General features: G+C 39.3%; 1 protein-coding gene across 1 annotated transcript in view; it reads left to right on the top strand.

The window, feature by feature from the left end:
• The window catches only part of LOC138051862 (phosphatidylinositol 4,5-bisphosphate 3-kinase catalytic subunit beta isoform-like), a 21,639-nt gene extending 6,194 nt beyond the window's left edge, over positions 1-15,445 (top strand). Inside the window, exons 6-14 of the mRNA XM_068898152.1 lie at positions 507-606; positions 1,507-1,563; positions 2,107-2,225; positions 3,042-3,151; positions 5,237-5,315; positions 6,528-6,698; positions 7,587-7,704; positions 10,408-10,559; positions 11,710-15,445. Coding sequence (XP_068754253.1) covers positions 507-606; positions 1,507-1,563; positions 2,107-2,225; positions 3,042-3,151; positions 5,237-5,315; positions 6,528-6,698; positions 7,587-7,704; positions 10,408-10,559; positions 11,710-11,977 — 1,174 coding nt within the window. The 3' untranslated portion in view covers positions 11,978-15,445. The remainder of the gene's footprint in view (positions 1-506; positions 607-1,506; positions 1,564-2,106; positions 2,226-3,041; positions 3,152-5,236; positions 5,316-6,527; positions 6,699-7,586; positions 7,705-10,407; positions 10,560-11,709) is intronic.
• The last annotated feature ends 2,055 nt before the right edge of the window (positions 15,446-17,500 follow it).

The raw sequence follows: 17,500 nt of genomic DNA, 5'->3' as shown, positions 1-17,500 counted from the left end.
AAGCATCAGATGACATCCCCAAACTGATCCGTAACATTTTTTCCTTACGTTTACGTAATCAGTCAAGATAAGCTTCACCTAACTGTAAGAAGATCCTTAATTCAAGCTCTATTACTGTATTGTTGTTAAGAATATTAATTTTCTTGATTTTCATCCAAATTTTGGTGTGCATTTTAGTTTGGCAGGTTTAAAACTCACGTCACATTTCACAGGTCACTCATTACAGGTCATTGTTTTACCTCCACTAAAGCAAGCCAAAACCTTAGGCCTAACGAGGCCTGTTGAAGCCTAGATGATGTAAGTTTAGCATTAGTAAAGGTTTTGTAACGAGTGACCTGCACTTTAAACCTATCCCATTTAGTTAATTAGCATTATTTCTGGCAGGAATTCAATGGCATTCCCTGTTACTTAAGCCATTTTTTACTATCTTCCCCTCAATCCACCAATGTTCTAAAAGCCTGGAAAGGCCTGTATGCTGGTATTAATATTGATTTTTCCTTTCTCAGAGCTGAAATGGAAAACCCGGAGGTTTCTGTTAGGTTTGGACTGATGTTAGAGGCATATTGCCGAGGGGCACCAACACATATGAAAAGTTTGCAGCGGCAGGTTAGTGTGGTCTTCTATAGCGTATGTTTATCTGTGTTCAAATTTCAAATTTCAAAGCATCAGCTTGCCCAAAAGGGCAAGCTACATGTATGAATATTTCGTCTTACTAGCCCAAGTCTCTGAGGAGCAAACAAACACCGTTATCACAATTTTCAGTTAAGTATAACATGTACACTAAGGAAGTGTGGTGACAAAGTTTCGGCATTTGAGTTCCCATGCTGTCAAGGGCGACTTGCTTTGTTTCCAAGAGTAACTTTTAGAAACTTTGACGTAACGAGCGATGAAGCCCGCCAAACTCTACATTTGTACAACGGTTAAATCAAACTGGTGACCATCACCAATTAAATGACGTCAAAACCCGAAAAGTTACCCTTGGAAACGAAGTAAGTTTCCCTTGACAAAATGTTGCATGTAACTTTAACACTGAAACTTTGTCACCAAACTTCCCTAGTGTCGTACTCAACCGAGAATCATAGTTACTTAGGCTACAAAGTTAACAAATTTGTCGCAGTATTGTGAATGACAAGGGTGCAGAAATTATGAACGATTTCTCGATAAAGACAAGGACAGTTTGCAAGGTAATAATATTTCATTGCAATGCATGTGAACCTAGTTTATTGACGTGGCTACCAATGGGAAAGGTGAAGACACTGACCCCTAGTCCATGGACTACCCAAATAACAGTCCATCGGGGTAGTCCATGGACTGTGGGTTAGTGTTTTTAACTCTCCCGCTATCACTACAGTACTCAGTGCATTTGAATCAGTAATGAAAGGTCGTCAGGTACTGTAATCCCGCAAACAAGCGCTCGGATTATTTTTAGTTTTTTATTTTCATTTTGCCAGTTTCATAACAGAAAAAAAAATCATCGTTCTGAAATTCTGTTCTTGTTTCTTGCAGGCCCAAGCACTTAGCAAAATGAAGGCTGTCACAGAATTGCTTCAGCTTATAGACAGAGTATGTATGGCTGAATTTTGTTTGATTTGACATTTTTTGTGTCTCTGTCGTCACAAATAGGTAAAGTTATCAAAGTTACAGAAACGAGTAGCATTTAAAAAGTGCAAAGGAAAGAAGTCATCGAAATGGAGCTATTCTAAATATTCAGTCATCTCAGAAAGACAAACCATAAGTGACTCTTATTAAACCCAAAATACATGTAAACCGAATTCTAGGTATGGTTTCTCTGGTAGCATCCCACATAATCAGTGTGTCCTGAGAACTATTGAATACTCAGGACATCTTGTTTGTGCAGTAAGAACTGGCCTTAGTTTTAGTCTAAGAATGCTGAGCACGAGGGTAATCTGTAGGGAACTATTGCCTAAGACCAATTTTCCCACATAAAATTATGATTCACTCGATTTTCCAGAAAGTCTCTGTATATTTTTTTTCCTAAGTAAGTGTATCGCAACAATTCTACCCTTGGTAGTTGACTTTGGCTTTAGATCTTCTATGCATTATTTAATGAAATTATTAATTATATAATTATAATTGGTTTCCCAGGACAGGCGAGAGAAAGGCTTGGCAACGATGAAGGAACTGCTTCGTCAAAAGACTTATCAAGGAGCACTCTCTAAACTTAGTTCTCCTCTGGACCCCAGTTTCAAACTGCGAAATTTGAAGTAAGATATTGTGTACTTTCCATGTACGTTAGTTAGCTAAGATTAGATGTAAGTTCATGATTTCTCTTCTAAGTTTCAGATGCAGTGCATAAACTCTTTTTAACTCTATGGGTTTTTGTTTACTCACCTCCGCGTTTTTTTCGTAATCTGTGTTCTTTTTACTGATATTTTAAATTAGTACAGTCAAGTCTCCGCTAACGGACGCTCTCGTAAGCGGACAGCCCAACTTACAGACACTTTTTTCAATTCCCCATGCATTTTACCTTCCAGTCAAACTGTGTATTTACACATTCCCGCAAGTGGACACTCTCGTAAACGGACGCGGACACTTTTGAAAATTAAAATTGGATTTTTCTTTTGTCTGCGTTGTCTCTTAAGCGGACACCCCACGTATAATAATTGACTCTTAAGCTTGGCAATGAAATTTGTCTTCAATTTGCAGTTCAAACAAAACTATGTCCTTTGAGCTGTCCGTTCGTTTGCCATGAAGAGTCTAACATGTATTTGTAGTGCCACGTTATTGGAATAATTCTCGTACATGTAAGGGAACAGCTCTACTAACTGACGCTTTTTCCAATTCCTCATGGTGTCCGCTTACGAGAGAGTTACCTGTACTGGTAATTTCGAATGCAAGTTGGACTAAATAACCACGAGTAAATTTTTTTTAAAAGCAAAGCAGGGGCGAGTGCATTTTGCAGTTGACCGTTTGATTCCATTGTGTCTTCTAATAAGTTCGTTATCTTAAGATTTTTTTTGGCAATTTATGAGGAAAAATAAATTAAGCTTTGATGCATTTCTAACTTTTCTTTTCATCAGTGTTGAACACTGCAAATATATGGATTCCAAAATGCGTCCACTGTATTTAGTATTTGAGAATACAGATGAGCTGGGGGATCTTGTCCGCATAATCTTCAAGAATGGCGATGGTAAGTCCATCAGACGTGTTAATATAATAATTTATATGTTAGGTTTCTGTACTGCGAATAATATTAATAATAAAAATAATAATAATTATTATTATTATTATTATTATTATTATTATGATAAATTATTAGTTTGTATTGCCAATTTTCATCCCAATGCGCCTTTAGTCAGCTCATCTTAATTTTTTGTTCAGATATTTTACATATCAGATTGAGATATTATGTATGAAGGACGGTGCCTACTATTGTTATTGCGCATACGTTCTGCGCATCTCGAGATACTCGGATTTCTTATGGGTGATGCTTATTAATACAGGAATTTTTTTTTTGCGCGGTTCAAAACTATGCGGAGAAAGCAGAACTTAGCAAGTGCTCTTGGTATCCAAAAAGAAAATTGGGTGTAACCATGTATTTTTCAGAGATAATTAAGCTTCAATTTGGAAAAGAACGCCATACATTGCTTACTATTTCAAAGCTACTTACAAATATTGTTGATTAAATATCTTATTAGTAGGCACCATCCTTAAGTTTATTCAAAACCTGAAACCCAGCAACCCACTGTACTTTACAGAAATTCATAGAGTAGAATCACATAGATTTAATGTTGGATCGTCTAGGTTTTTGGAGCGGATACGCGCATGTGCCAACTGCTTTAATAACTTTGTTACTCGTAAATGTCCTTTGAATATTCACTAAGCCCTCCTGTAACTCAGACTGTGCTTGCAAGAGGTGTGATTTAACAACTTATCTATCTACTTCTGTGTGTAAACGGACTCATCGGAGTTGTATATTATGCTCACCACTGCAAGCATTTTGATTTGTTCTCCCCTATACGAACTATTAAGGGACAGACCGTGCATCGCATAGTTGACGTCATCATCAAAATCTTTTGTTTCTTTTTTCTTTAAAACAAGTAGATTCCACGTTGCTTTGTATTTTAAGGCTTTTTACAAATATTGTTGATTAATTATCTTTGAAAAATGCATGGTTAGTCCTAATTTTCATTTTGGATTTCAATAACAGTCGTTCAGATCATCTTTTCCCGCATGTTCATAAACCGCGCAAGAATAACTTTGAATTCGTGGCATCTGTCCTTAGCTGGATTCATCAAATAGTAAACCAAAACAAGAGTATTGATTTTCATTTATTTACTTTGCCCACAAAAAATTAAGGTTCACATCGCTTGTCTATAATTTCTTGTGAATTTTATCACTGTTCTTCATTTCTGGGCAGATATAAAAGACCAGACCATAATTATTTACGACATCATTCCTTTATAATAATTCCATGTAGAACTCTTTGTCCATCGTTGTTGGGGATGGGGGAACTACATTTTGGGCGTGGTTTGTGGGGAGTGGAGTGATATTTCTGCTCCTGTGTTCTATTGCTACTGACATCACCTCCCCGCCCCTACCCCCCTTTTAATGGTTCCTGGTTCATCTTTCACTTCCATCTCTCTTTCACTTGCCACCGCGTCTTATCTTGGGCTTTCCCCTTTACTTGCCGTTGATTGTACATAAGAGCTCTAGCATAATTACATAGGTGATTATTGGAAATTCTCTGCGCTGATTGGTTCCACTTGAGGTGATTATTACGCCATAACCACCAAAGCGGATTTTTTTTCAAAATGGCCGCAAGCCGTTTTGTCGAGGTGACAGACGGAGAAATTAGGGAGCTTAAGCACGCACGTTTTTGAGACACAGACGGAAACTGGAAGAGAACATTTCGCGTGCCAGGACAGTGGTGTCTCCCAGATTTTTATACTAATCATCTCTAATGGAGAAAAGATACTTAGCCATACAAATGTGGTTGTATGAAGACAAGTTAAAAGGGAAAATAGCTCACTTCCGGTTGCCGTCCGGGTCTCAAAAACGCGCGTGCTTAACCTCCCTATTAATTGTGCACCTCTTGCACCTATGTCATTATGCTTAAACACTTATTCACCTCATACTCTGTGAATATCGCTTTCGGCGAATAATTGTTAAATAGTACCTCTTTTCTACGTCACCAGTGTTGCTATTTTAAACAGCAGAACAAAACTCATGAGCGGTCTAACTTCGGCCTTTCATGAAACCTTCGTCCTTTCAGATCTCCGTCAGGATATGCTGACCTTGCAGTTGATTAAAATCATGGATAGGATCTGGCATAACGAAGGACTGGATTTGGGGTTAGTTTAGATGAAATGTTTAACGTGAACCAGTTTTGCATCAGGAGGAGACCTTCCCTCTTGTAGTTATTTTGGACCCTAAGGATGAAGCGAACGCAAATGCTGCACCCGCCTTCATTGTTTAATTTCCCAGATATATGCTCAATAATAATAATAATAATAATAATAATAATAATACTAATAATAACAATACTAATACTAATACTAATACTAATACTAATACTAATAATGGAAACTTTATTTGTCTTTGAATACAGTTGTAAATCTCTCTACGTAAAGGCAATTAACAACTACCTACCTGAAATTGGCCAGTTTCGTATTCTAACGGATGGACTGTATTTAGCATGAAATGGAGGCTAATGCGGGCAAATTAATTTGCATTTGAAAAGATTTGCCCGCATTAGCCTCCGTTTCATGCTAGATCCAGTCCAGCCGTGAGAATTCGAAAATGGTCTATTGAGTGACATACTTTTGTATACTGTATTTACAGATCAATCAACTAAAAAAAAGTTAAAGTTTTATTAAGGCTGGGCTATCCTAAATCTTATCTCTATGACAAAAGATAAAATATGTCTCTCTAATGGCTAGATTTATCATATTTTTGATTATATAGGGTCATTCCTTTTTGTCAATGCCAATAATTAATATTTATATTGCGCATTTTCCATAAAAATAATCAAATGCGTGCACAGACATCACAGTAAAATACAATTTCTGTGAACCTCTTTCAGCCTTTACTTTGCGTTTTGCGTACTGACTCTATTCAAGCTCTGTACCAGGACCTGCAAAAAAATCTTAATACTGTGTAATTCAAACGTTGTAGAATAAGGTAATTTCACATGCGATTACGTTTCCCCAGTAGTCTTTCGCCCGATGTGAAGGAATCCGCATTCCGGAATCCAGCAAACGTGAAGCTTTAGAATCCGGAATCCATTGTATGGAATCCAGAATCCACAGATTTCGATGGAATCCAGGATCCATATCGGTGGAACTCGTGAGTTTGGAATCCGGAATCCACTACTCGGGATCCGGGATCCGGGATCCGGGATCCACTATTCGGGATCCGGAATCCGAGGGCTGGAATTTGGAATCCAAGGTCCTCCTGAATGCCGTTACATAAAGCGAAGTCTTAAAACAGCTGCGATGCTGTAGAGATGCTTAGAAGAGTAAGGAGTCCATAACAGTGTCCCAAACACATCTTTGCCGTTTCAGAATGATTCCTTACGGTTGTTTATCAACTGGTAGTAACGTTGGAATGATTGAGGTTGTGTATCAAGCGGAAACTTTGGCCAAGCTTCAGAGAAGAAGAGGCGGGGTTACAGCTGCGTTTAGTAAAGATTCTATCTGGGACTGGCTACAGGAATATCATTCTACTGAAGAAAGGTCGGTGCAACCAACTCCTTTTGCTATGAAATAGATAGGTGCATGTGATCACTCCTTTTGGAAACTGTCTTGACCATTTGCTCGCCTGAGAAGATGCTTTTTGGCGACTAAGCAATTCCAGCAGCCAACTAACCTCGTAGATCACTTGACAGTATTTAGTAGATTGTATTTTGTTTCGAAGTAGGACATATGATACCCATGCTTGCCTGCTATATATTTTAAATGAGCACAAAAAGAGACTTGTTCAGAATTACAAGCGCTAGCAAAACTTTGCTCGCAGAATTTTATCGCGAAAGTTTATTGGGAGGGCTTGGCAAGGACCCCTTTGCCTTAGTTTCTTTTCTTCTAATTGTGGAATATGTTATTTGTGCGATATTTGCGATCGTCGGAAATGCGCATTTTATCCTTGAAGATAAAAGCGTTGCGATTTTTGCAGTGTTTCGTCAGTACCAATTTTTTTGCTAACGCTTTCAGTGTTTGACATGCATGTAAGTGTAAAATCTCCTAAGTATTATTTCTTGGGGTGTATTGGGAAAACAAAGTGTTCAAGCGAAATAGGTTCGGTTTTAACCTCGAGAAAGGCTTATCCCGGTTTGCAGTACTTGTGTGTGTAATTTGTTTGTTGCTCCCACAAGGAGTTTTCGAAACTAATTTTTCAACTATTAGTTTAGAAGTACAGTAATAGTTTATACTTGCCTTTCGTCTGAAGCAAACAATGGACGTGATATTGAGATAATGAAGATAATGAAATAAGAGAAAATGAATGGGAAGTATATATAGGAGTCAAGAAATTTGTGCAGTTGACATTAGGACATATATAGATATGTATTAAGAAAAGTGGAAGAAAAACTTGCTATTATAGCTGATATTATCATTCTCGTTATTCAGTTTGGCAGATGCTGTGGAGCGGTTCACGCTGTCCTGTGTAGGGTACTGTGTGGCTACGTATGTCCTGGGAGTAGGGGACAGACACAGTGACAACATCATGGTAAAGAATACAGGACAGGTGGGTGTCTTGGAGCTCTTTCATTGATCACAGAAACACCATCACATTATTTGCCAAAAACTTTCTACGGTTAACATAATATCCCATCCACCTGAAACCTCATGGAACGTGCATTCCTACGGTACCTATTAGACGAAAGATAGCTCTAAGTGATCATCATACTTAACTGGACAATTCAAGCAATTGCCTCTTTATAGACACCTGACAAATTCAGGTCACTTCAACGGGATTCCGATCCATGACCTCTGCGATGTCGGTGCAATTCTCTGCCAACTGAGCTATGAAGCCACGCAGTTGGGAGCAGGTCAATTTGTTGTGCTCATTTTGTTCCCCATTCTCGTCACCAGAGCCTTAGATCTACCCAAGGAGCTGGGATACTCTATGTGGGAGAATTAACATGCGCCGTAGGGTTCTTATAGCCAAACATTTGCTATTTGAACCTCGCGGCTCTTGCTCACTCCTCGTGCAAACATGAATGCACCAATTAGAGACGCTTTTGATTGTTCTTCACGAAAACCAATGAGAAGACACTTTGTTTCAGGGTTCCCCAGAGCTCTTCTCTCCCTTTGTCAAGTGAAGAGCTGTGAGGTCGAGATTGTTTGTTCCCCTGAAAGGACAAATGAACCAAAGAAACGTATATTTTAAGTGCGGGTTATTGACGAAAGACGAAACTCAGGTTGAGCCTCACAAGCTTTCTATTGCGAGTTCAAGACAATCATTCTACACTCAAAGGAAACGCATCTTCGAACAAAACGTCGTGAATTTTGTTAAATGTTCTCGACTCTGTGGTCATTCGATAAGTAGTTTTCTTCAACTTTGTATAATTGAAAGGATCTTTCTTGTGAGAGAATATGGGTCCCATCTCTTGACTAGGACGATTCTGTCGCTGCAAAGATCTTAGCATTATAACCAAGCACGACTTGAAGAGGTGCTGTGTGGTTATGTCATCGCCGCCGCTACGCTGGATAACACAAACGATCTTTTATTAATTCCTTTGGTTCGTCATCCAAGATTGGTGAATGTCGCCAGTGTGTTTTGTCTGTAGGAATTGGTTGTAAACCACCGATACCGAAATCATAGGGCTGGTCCTTACCTAAGACGCATGCGCAAGGATAAAGACGAGCAACATACTCAGTCGCTTTCTGATAATTAGCACTTTTTGTTCGGACAAAAGACACCAGTTAGCAATGTAAATAAAGCATCCGCGTTCAGTTGTACGTGCAAACCTGCCCACATGGAGCTCAAGTGATGCGCTTGCTGGGATCCTCCATTCTCCTTGTGAAGAAAAGCTACTTTTCGGTTTGTTTAGCCTGCGAGCAGGATCATTTGTTTTGCGTGTCGAGCTAGGATTTTGGCGGGGGAGGCGCCAGTGCACTAGAAGAATGGGGCGAGGAAAAGTACGACCACGGTATGCTTTTCACTGGGAACAAGGACGTCCAGGTTGAGTTAGCAAGAAGGAAATTATGTATTTCTAGCTACTGATGTCCTTGACATCTTTTTACGACAAACTCCATTGAATTTGTGTTATCTCAGTATTATCCAGACACATGCTATCGAGGGGAGAATAATGCCCCCTCAGACATCCATCCACATCCAAAATTCCTCCGTGCCACTCACATGGGTAAATGCCCGTAATGCTAATTAGTAGGCCTGTCCAGATTGTACCATGGTAATTTATTACGTCACATTAATATGAGTACCTTGTTAAGCAATTATTGATTTTTCATATAGTACCAATCAATCAATCAATCAATCATTTATTTCAGTTAACACGTTACGTCAAAGAGCTATAAAACTCGTTCAAAATACGAACCACAACATTGTCGTTCCATGAAACAATGTTGTAGAGTTAATCCTTCCGAATAAGACATTCCTTTCAAGTTGTTGAAACAGGTTTGAGCCACCTTAAGGATACCCAAGTCTAAGGGAACAAAATACATGGTTCTTTTGGCGTCTTGCCGAACGATACCAGGGTACTTAAACAAAATGCATTCTCAGAGTCTAAAACCCAGACAAAGAAACTCAAACTGTTACACCTTCCTTGCATTGTCATATGGAAGCATGACAGAGGCTTCAAGGCAATCTTGCAGGGCAGTCTCTTGCTGTGAGGCAAATGCATTGGTGAGAAGACTAATAACCCTTTCTGCAGAGGTAGAGCTTGGCTGAATACACAGGAGTGTTTGATAAACCTTCAAGAAATTCGTATAAATTGAAGTTTGACTTTTTCATGCTTGATATGTGTGCTCTAACCCGATATTTTGCTCAAACGTTGCTCAGAAAGGAAGAACTTTCTCGAGGTTGATAGAACCCCCAAAAGTTGCTCAAAAGTTGCTCAGCACAATACACCTTATTCCAAAATGGCCGCCATTTTAGTATTCTTTTGTTTCCTTGCAAATTGGCCCTTTTGAACTCGCTTTGTAAAATTCAAAAGAATATTTAACCTTGAACGAGGCCAAAATGGCCATTTTGGAATCCAAAAAAAGAATACTAAAGTGGCGGCTATTTTGGAATAAGGCGTATTGATTGGATTAGTTGTTCAATTCGAAGCTGAATCTTCTTGTTGAGGGTGGCATTTGTTGATGGTTTGAAACCCTGCACTGAAATGCCTCAGTTGACAGTTAAGTGTGATGCACTCTACACTACCTGCTTTGTGTGACACTGGCAAAATAATGCTGTTTTGTTTTCTTGTTTTACTTTTTACAGCTTTTCCACATCGATTTTGGTCACATCCTGGGCAATTTCAAACGGAAGTTTGGTGTTCAACGCGAGAGGGTCCCATTTGTGCTGAGTGACCAATTTGTTTACGTTATTACGATGGCTAGCGAAAGAGGAAGAGAAACGCCTATGTTTGAAAGGTTAGTTGACATATGCGGATAATCCAGTGGCAAGAGCAATATTTTCTCTTATGGCCATTTTTGCTCATAATAATTGCGACTGTCTTATGTAGCCAATTCAAATCAAAGCTGCACAAATCAAATGTTTGTTTTGGATCAGCGGGAAATTTTGAAGCAACCGGAGGAAAACAGACACGACCAACACACTTATCTCTCGCGTTGCGGCGAGTACGAGAGTGAAACCCTCTGCACCAATCTACAATCGTAAAACTTGACACCACCCCTCCCCCCCAAAATCAGTGATGGGAAAATGACGCGGTTTGCCCAACCTTGATTTAGAGGAAAGGGGACATTTCTGTTCCATTTTAATCTGTTCAAGATGGTTCTCCTCTCCAGTTCTTGGGTTTTACATTTTGCGTCCCTTTAGGAACTCTGTTGCATGTTGTTTGGAGAGTTCTCCATGTGAATTGCCATTCATCAGCAACAAGCCTCATTATTCGCCATTGTAATAATAATAATAATAATAATAATAATAATTATTATTATTATTATTATAATTATTATTATTATTATTATTAACATTAATAATAATAATAAAGTCCCGACGTTGTCTAACAATAATTCGCCTTAGGCGAGGTGAATATCGGTTCGTCTCGGTTTTTATTCATCGATATTCACCGAACCAGAGGTATATAATATAATAGTTTTAGTATAACTACATAGCTGATTCTTTGAAAAATATGGATTTTCTTCAAAACAATTAATTTCTTCGTCTGTCACCTCGACAAAACGGCTTTCGGCCATTTTGAAAAAGAAACCGCTTAGCTGAATATCGCGAAATAATCACCTCAAAGGCGCAGAGAATTTTCAATAATCACCTATGTAATTATACGTAATGGAGTTATGGGCCTAAATCACACAGCGGTCATGTTTAGTCCCAAGGGATTGAATACTTTTGTTTTGCCTCATCGAAACTCGTTCCCAAGCATTTCAACTCGAGGCTCGTGGTACGAAAGCTATTGTCTATGGCCATTATGGCCGCTGCGCGGATAAGTCCCGATGCATTTGTTTGCGCACCACTGTCAACACCATGCAACAAATCTTTGTCGTGAGAGTTTATATCATTAACTCACTGTTATTTAACGGGTGGCCTTTTTATCTTTTTTTTCAGATTTAATCAACTTTGTAGAGAAGCATTTCTTATTATCCGACGGAAAGGCGCCTTGTTGATCAATCTCTTTGTGATGATGTTGTCCGCTGGTCTCCCGGAACTGCGGTCGCTTGATGACATTGGCTACTTGCGTAAGACATTGAGGCTTGATCTCTCGGAGGAGGACGCAGTCAGAGATTTTCAGAAAAAGTTCGACGCTGCAATTAACAACAGCTGGAAAACTTCTATGAACTGGTTTGCCCACAATGTAAAGCGAGATAACCCTTGATGCCCAACGATGCTGTTTTATATCTTTCAGTGAATCAGGGTTGTTATCGCCAGGCAATTTTTTCAACCTCGTACCAGGACCTCTCGGCCTCACGTTTCATAAAGCGACAATGACATGGAGACCCTAGGTGTTTTTTTGTTTTTTGTGTTTTTTGCGCGAGCGTTTTCACTATTAAGGATACGACGTAAGCGCAAGCAAGTAAAGGCTTGTTTACACAGAGCGATTTTATCGCGCGACAAGAGCTGCGATCGAACGGCGATTTTACGGCGACAGCAAATCGCGCGTGTGAACAGCGGGCGATTTCACTGCGATTTGTAGCGCGACAGATCGCAGCCTCGTCGCTGCAAATTCGAACATGCTCGAAATTTAGTGCAACTTTGCTGCGATTTTATCGCAGCTCTTGTCGCGCGATATCATAAAATCGCTCTGTGTAAACGAGCCTTAACAAAGAACGCCGACGGATTTACTTGTGACTAAAGGTAGGTTTTCCAAACAAAACAGTGTAGTTTTTGATCAAAACGATGCCACGTTTTCGGATATTTCTTCGTTTTGTGCGTGCGTCATAGTGTACACCAGTGTTAAGGGTGTAAGTCGTAATCCGCTGAAGTTCCTCAGTAGCGTTTTGTGCGTCGTTCGAGTCTCTCCATTGCAAAGTATTCGTTAGGTAAAATGATTGCGCACTTCGTACTTACCATGACAATCCCGGCAGATGATCGCACATCTTGTCCCTAAAATAGGAATTAAATCAATTGTAAAATCTAGAATTTTTGTAGCTTAGTGTAGAAAGGTCGTTTAATTAATGAAAAATTTGAATGGAATTAGGTGAATTGTCGTTTAGAATTCACTTGACACTAGGATGATTTCTTGCAAACGAGTGAAAACCTTGTTAGCTAAATACTATATGGAGAGTATACACTACTTATGAGTCAATGAGTCAATGAGTTAGTGCAGTTAACCAAACATAAAATGAAAGCTAAAATTTCAGAGAGTGCTTAGGCCTAATCACTGAAACGAGGGCCTAGGCTTAATCAATAAATTATTGCTATATTGACTGGGAGTCTCACTGACTCATGATTCATTGACTCATTGATTTACTGACTCATAAAACATGGGACCTCCTATATTGATCATCTGTAAGTCTTTGATTTTTTAGCAGGTGTTTGTCTCCGGGAAGGCATGTCTTATCAGGACTCTTTCCTTTGAATGATTTAATTTATTTGTCATAAGAATTAGCAGTTTTAGACTAGACACTTAAAAATAAGAGAAAAGAACTATGGAATGCCCGAGTTTTTAATATTGTAGATGAATTTTATTTTACCCATTTGACTTGAAGCTAAGGCTCGTTGGTAATAGGTATTTCTAGAGTTGTAAGATAGATTAATTAAAGGTGCGAAATCCAAAAACGGATCATGAATCCAAAGTATCCACACTCGAGGAGGATACTTCGGATCAAAGCTAGCTTCACTGCAGCGTTTTGTTTTTGGGAAGGGACTTGAAAAAAGTATTTTTGACAAGCGGTTTTCCATGCAAAAATGATACACATCAGCTACCGTACATGACAGTTTAGCCCAAATGTTTTTCTCTTGCCATTTTTACCGTACGATCGAAGACACGAATAGGTCGAAAATAGTTAGGTTTCCTACAAATTCTCACCAGAAATTTCACTGAAAGTCTCTTGACATGAATAATTTTGTTAGCGCCTTTCCTACAACCAAAAAGTAAACTGCAAAAATACTGGTCTTTCTGCTTGTACCGGAAAGCATTGTATTTTTGGTCACTAGGGACTAGTCTTTATTTGGAGTTGTTTTGTTTTCCTGCAGAACGAACCAAAAATACCCTCTGCAATCGATTTGTACCTTGGCACGCTTGTTTTTCGTCATTTCTTTTTATCGATCGCTTTAAAGTTTTTTTTTTTTTCTGATGGTATTTCATTGAAGAATTTCTCCAAATCAAACCAGTTAACCGCAATTTTTTTTTTTTTTTTTGAAATTGCACGCAACACTGGGTTTTGTTTGTTTGTTCAAGTTGCGTCGTCCTGGCAAATAATCCTTTTTCGGATTTTGCGTTTTTTTTGACTCTGAAGAATCCATTGATCTGATATCACAAATCCGTTTTTGGATTTTCCCAAAAAACCGCATCCTTAGTAACAATGTTTTGTAGGGCAAGTTATGTACCAATTTCGCTCGATTAAGAGTGTCTCATTTTTTAGCCATTTGCGCCTTGTAGAAAGAATTAGGATTGCAAAAAGTATAATTTTCTTACTAGGATAGTATTAAGATTTTGCATCTGTAAAGATTGAATTGATTAAAGTGCTACTATGATTTTAAAAAATCACTCCCTTTTTTCCTTCAGATTTTAAAACTGTGTTTGCGTAATTAACAGTTGACTGTCAAAATTTTGATATTTGATTTTTATCCAAAGGCTGTTTACTTTGAGTGTAAGTTTTGCATTTCACGGTCCGCGATTACTCACGTTCAAAACTGACCGATTGGACCTCAGAGGGTTGGATCTAGGGAAAAGTGACGTCATTTACTCACTAGCTTAAAATTTCAGCGTATAAACGCAGTTTATTATGTATGCAAACCACGAGTCCGAAACTCCCGTGCTGCATGTTAATTCAGCCACGTACACACGCATTGCATTCTTAAACTATTGAGTCTTTGACCTCATTTTCGCCTCGATCCAGCTCTGTCAAGATTTTAAAGTTAGTAATGGCGGACCATTGAACAGGAAATTCTAGTTAAAATAAACAGGTGTCTTTTTTTAAATCAAGGCTTAAACTTGGGTCACTTACTGTTTAGTTAACATAGTTTTGAAATCCAAAGAAAAAGAAAAATTGATTTTTTGATCACAGTAGCACTTTAAAATTTTAAAACAGTAGTCAGTACCAGTAAATTAGACGTTGCCTATAAGAACTTTATTTTTCTTTATATGCTAGGGTAGAATGTGTTATTAAATTCTGTACAAACGAGCATTTGACAATCGTTTGTACACGAAGTCAAAGTTGTCAAAGTTTTCATGCTCAACTTCAATTTTTTCCTCGGGTGATCGCGTTTTAGCAATGTGTTCGTGCGAGTTATTTGGGTTTGCACATGCGCACCGAACGCTTGTTACTCATGGTGTTGCAAGGACGTTTGGGTAAATATCGGTGCCACATTCCCTTGTGCTGTAACGTTCTGAGCTTAGTTTATTCAACTGGAGCACAAAAGCTAAAGAACAATGTATATGAAACCATATGGTACAATATTGAAAAGGGGCGATCCAGCATCATACCAGAACGAAACCTCAAAACTATATTATAGATTAAGGAAATGTGAGGTCTGCGAAGAATTTAGCCCTCAACTTGAAGTCTGTAAAAGTAGGCGATCTTCTGATTTCGTGTAGAAAGCTACTCTAATCTTCAACTATCAGGTTATTTTTAGAAGACTAAATTTGAATAAATTCTGTAAATTTCTGTAACGTACAAAATTGTTGTATCCATACTTTTCTATTCATAGCCCCTCTCAACATACGTAAAAACTAAAAACTAGGTTCCAGGGTAATTTGAAGCTAGCACAGTTAAAGGAAACATCGCCCAACTTTTTGCCATCATTTGAATCGAACGACTCAGCCCATGCAATAATTTATTAATAAATTGAAGAAGTAGCAAGGACGCAAAATAATAGTTTAATGTGCCAGGATCCCGTCCACATCAATGCGTTTTCGAAAACCTCCGTTTTCAAAAACCTCCGGGTCCCTGAAAACAGATAAAGAGATCTGCTTCCACACTAGAGACTGAAAATGGAGATATAAAGATGCGTTTTTGTTACCAGGCTTTGTTTTTCGTCTTGGCGCGCGGGAAAGTGAGGCATGCATGTTATAATGACGTCATATATCATCATCATATATCATATCCTATATCTTTATTTACCCTCGGATTTTTAGAGTAGCTTGGTGTAGCTAATTTCTCCGAGCATTTACCCTCCCAACCATGATACATCACAGAAGACAGACCACAACACCGGGAACTACATGCCCTGCTCTTTGCGACAAGTGTGCGGGTTCTTTTACGTCCCACAGGATTATGAACATTGAAGGGTTGTGAGACGGGACCTTCGGCTTATCGTCCATATCCGAGAAGACTAGAGAGTCTAACCATTTGCAGATGTAATTACAAAGGCAACACTTTCTCCTCAGTTATTTAACTTAACTGAGTGTTGGTCCGGCCGTTGAACTCACGACCTCCCTCGTGACAGTCCGGTGCTCAACCAACTGAGCCACCGGTGCGCGGTTCCGTTTGCGATCGTTCTAGTGTGCACAGGACGGTCATATATAAACGGAGGTTTCGAAAACGCATTAGTGTGGACGGGGCCTAAGACAATCGTGCTTCATGTGCGCGCATGCGTTTGCTCTGCTAAAACTTGAAAAAGAGCAAATGAAAGTTTTGTCGCTAAAGGCAGCGCACGATGATAAAACTTTCATTCCCCATATTTACTTAAATTCTAATCCTCTGGCCCGGGTTGCTCGAAGCATGTTTAGCGCTAACCAGCGTTAAATGCCATGGAAACCTATAGGTTTTGACACCTCTTAACCAACGGTTAGCGCTAACCAGGCTTCGAACAACCGGCCCCTGATCAACTTCAGCCACGTGGTACGACATGAACAAGATGGGGAAATAGCGAGGCGCGACGATGGCGCAAACAAGCTGCTTAGGCTACTAGGCTCCTTTAAACATTGAAACTTCAAACGTTCGCTCGAATTGGCTAGTTACGCGAAGCTTCCATAACCAGTTCTCATCTGATCGGAGAACATGCAGATTCGGCAATGTGTGGGCGTCATCTCTCTGTTCGGACTTGGCCAGTTTATTCTAGCACCGTACCAGATCGCGTAGAGCCAAACATAGTCATTTACACTTTTCAACTGATCTCCTTCTGCATTACGACCAAACTGTTCTTGACGAGATTTTCCTAAGAAAATCCAGAGGACCCAGTAACTAGAAATAATTTCCAAACCTCGATCCTCGATGTCGTTGAACTGGAAAGAGCTGCCTGCTGTGGAACAGAGTCGAAGTGTCTTAAGACCGGTTTACACTACAGAAAATTTTCGGCACGGCTCGAGTGAAATTGGCACGGGTGCCTAAAAAGAGCTCGGCAAACTTTGTTTACACTAAACCATTTTTACCATATTAAAAAATACCGTGACAAAATTTTTGGGCCCGGGTAAGTTCTCTTTGTAGACATGCGCAGTTCAATTATAATCAAGAACGTCCGCGTGATTTTGGTGGAGAATGAGCAGCCATCTTGAAATATACGCAAAAAACAGCTAGCCAATATCAATTAAGGCTCAAATTTGGCCCTTTGTTCTATCCGAATCGTGCCTATTTTTTCAGCACCCGTACCATTTTTACCCGTGCTCGGACTGCCTCGCCGAAGGTCCCAGCATAGGTAAGAATTTTGATTCGGCTCGGATGAAATTTGATACTGACATGTTGTTTACGCTGCAAATTTTATCCGAGCCGAACCTTTTATTTTGGGACCCGTGCCA

Source organism: Montipora capricornis, chromosome 6 (assembly GCF_036669925.1).
Source record: "Montipora capricornis isolate CH-2021 chromosome 6, ASM3666992v2, whole genome shotgun sequence".
In the NCBI taxonomy this organism is placed as follows: Eukaryota; Metazoa; Cnidaria; class Anthozoa; order Scleractinia; family Acroporidae; genus Montipora; species Montipora capricornis.
This window is presented reverse-complemented; position numbering and strand designations above follow the sequence as displayed.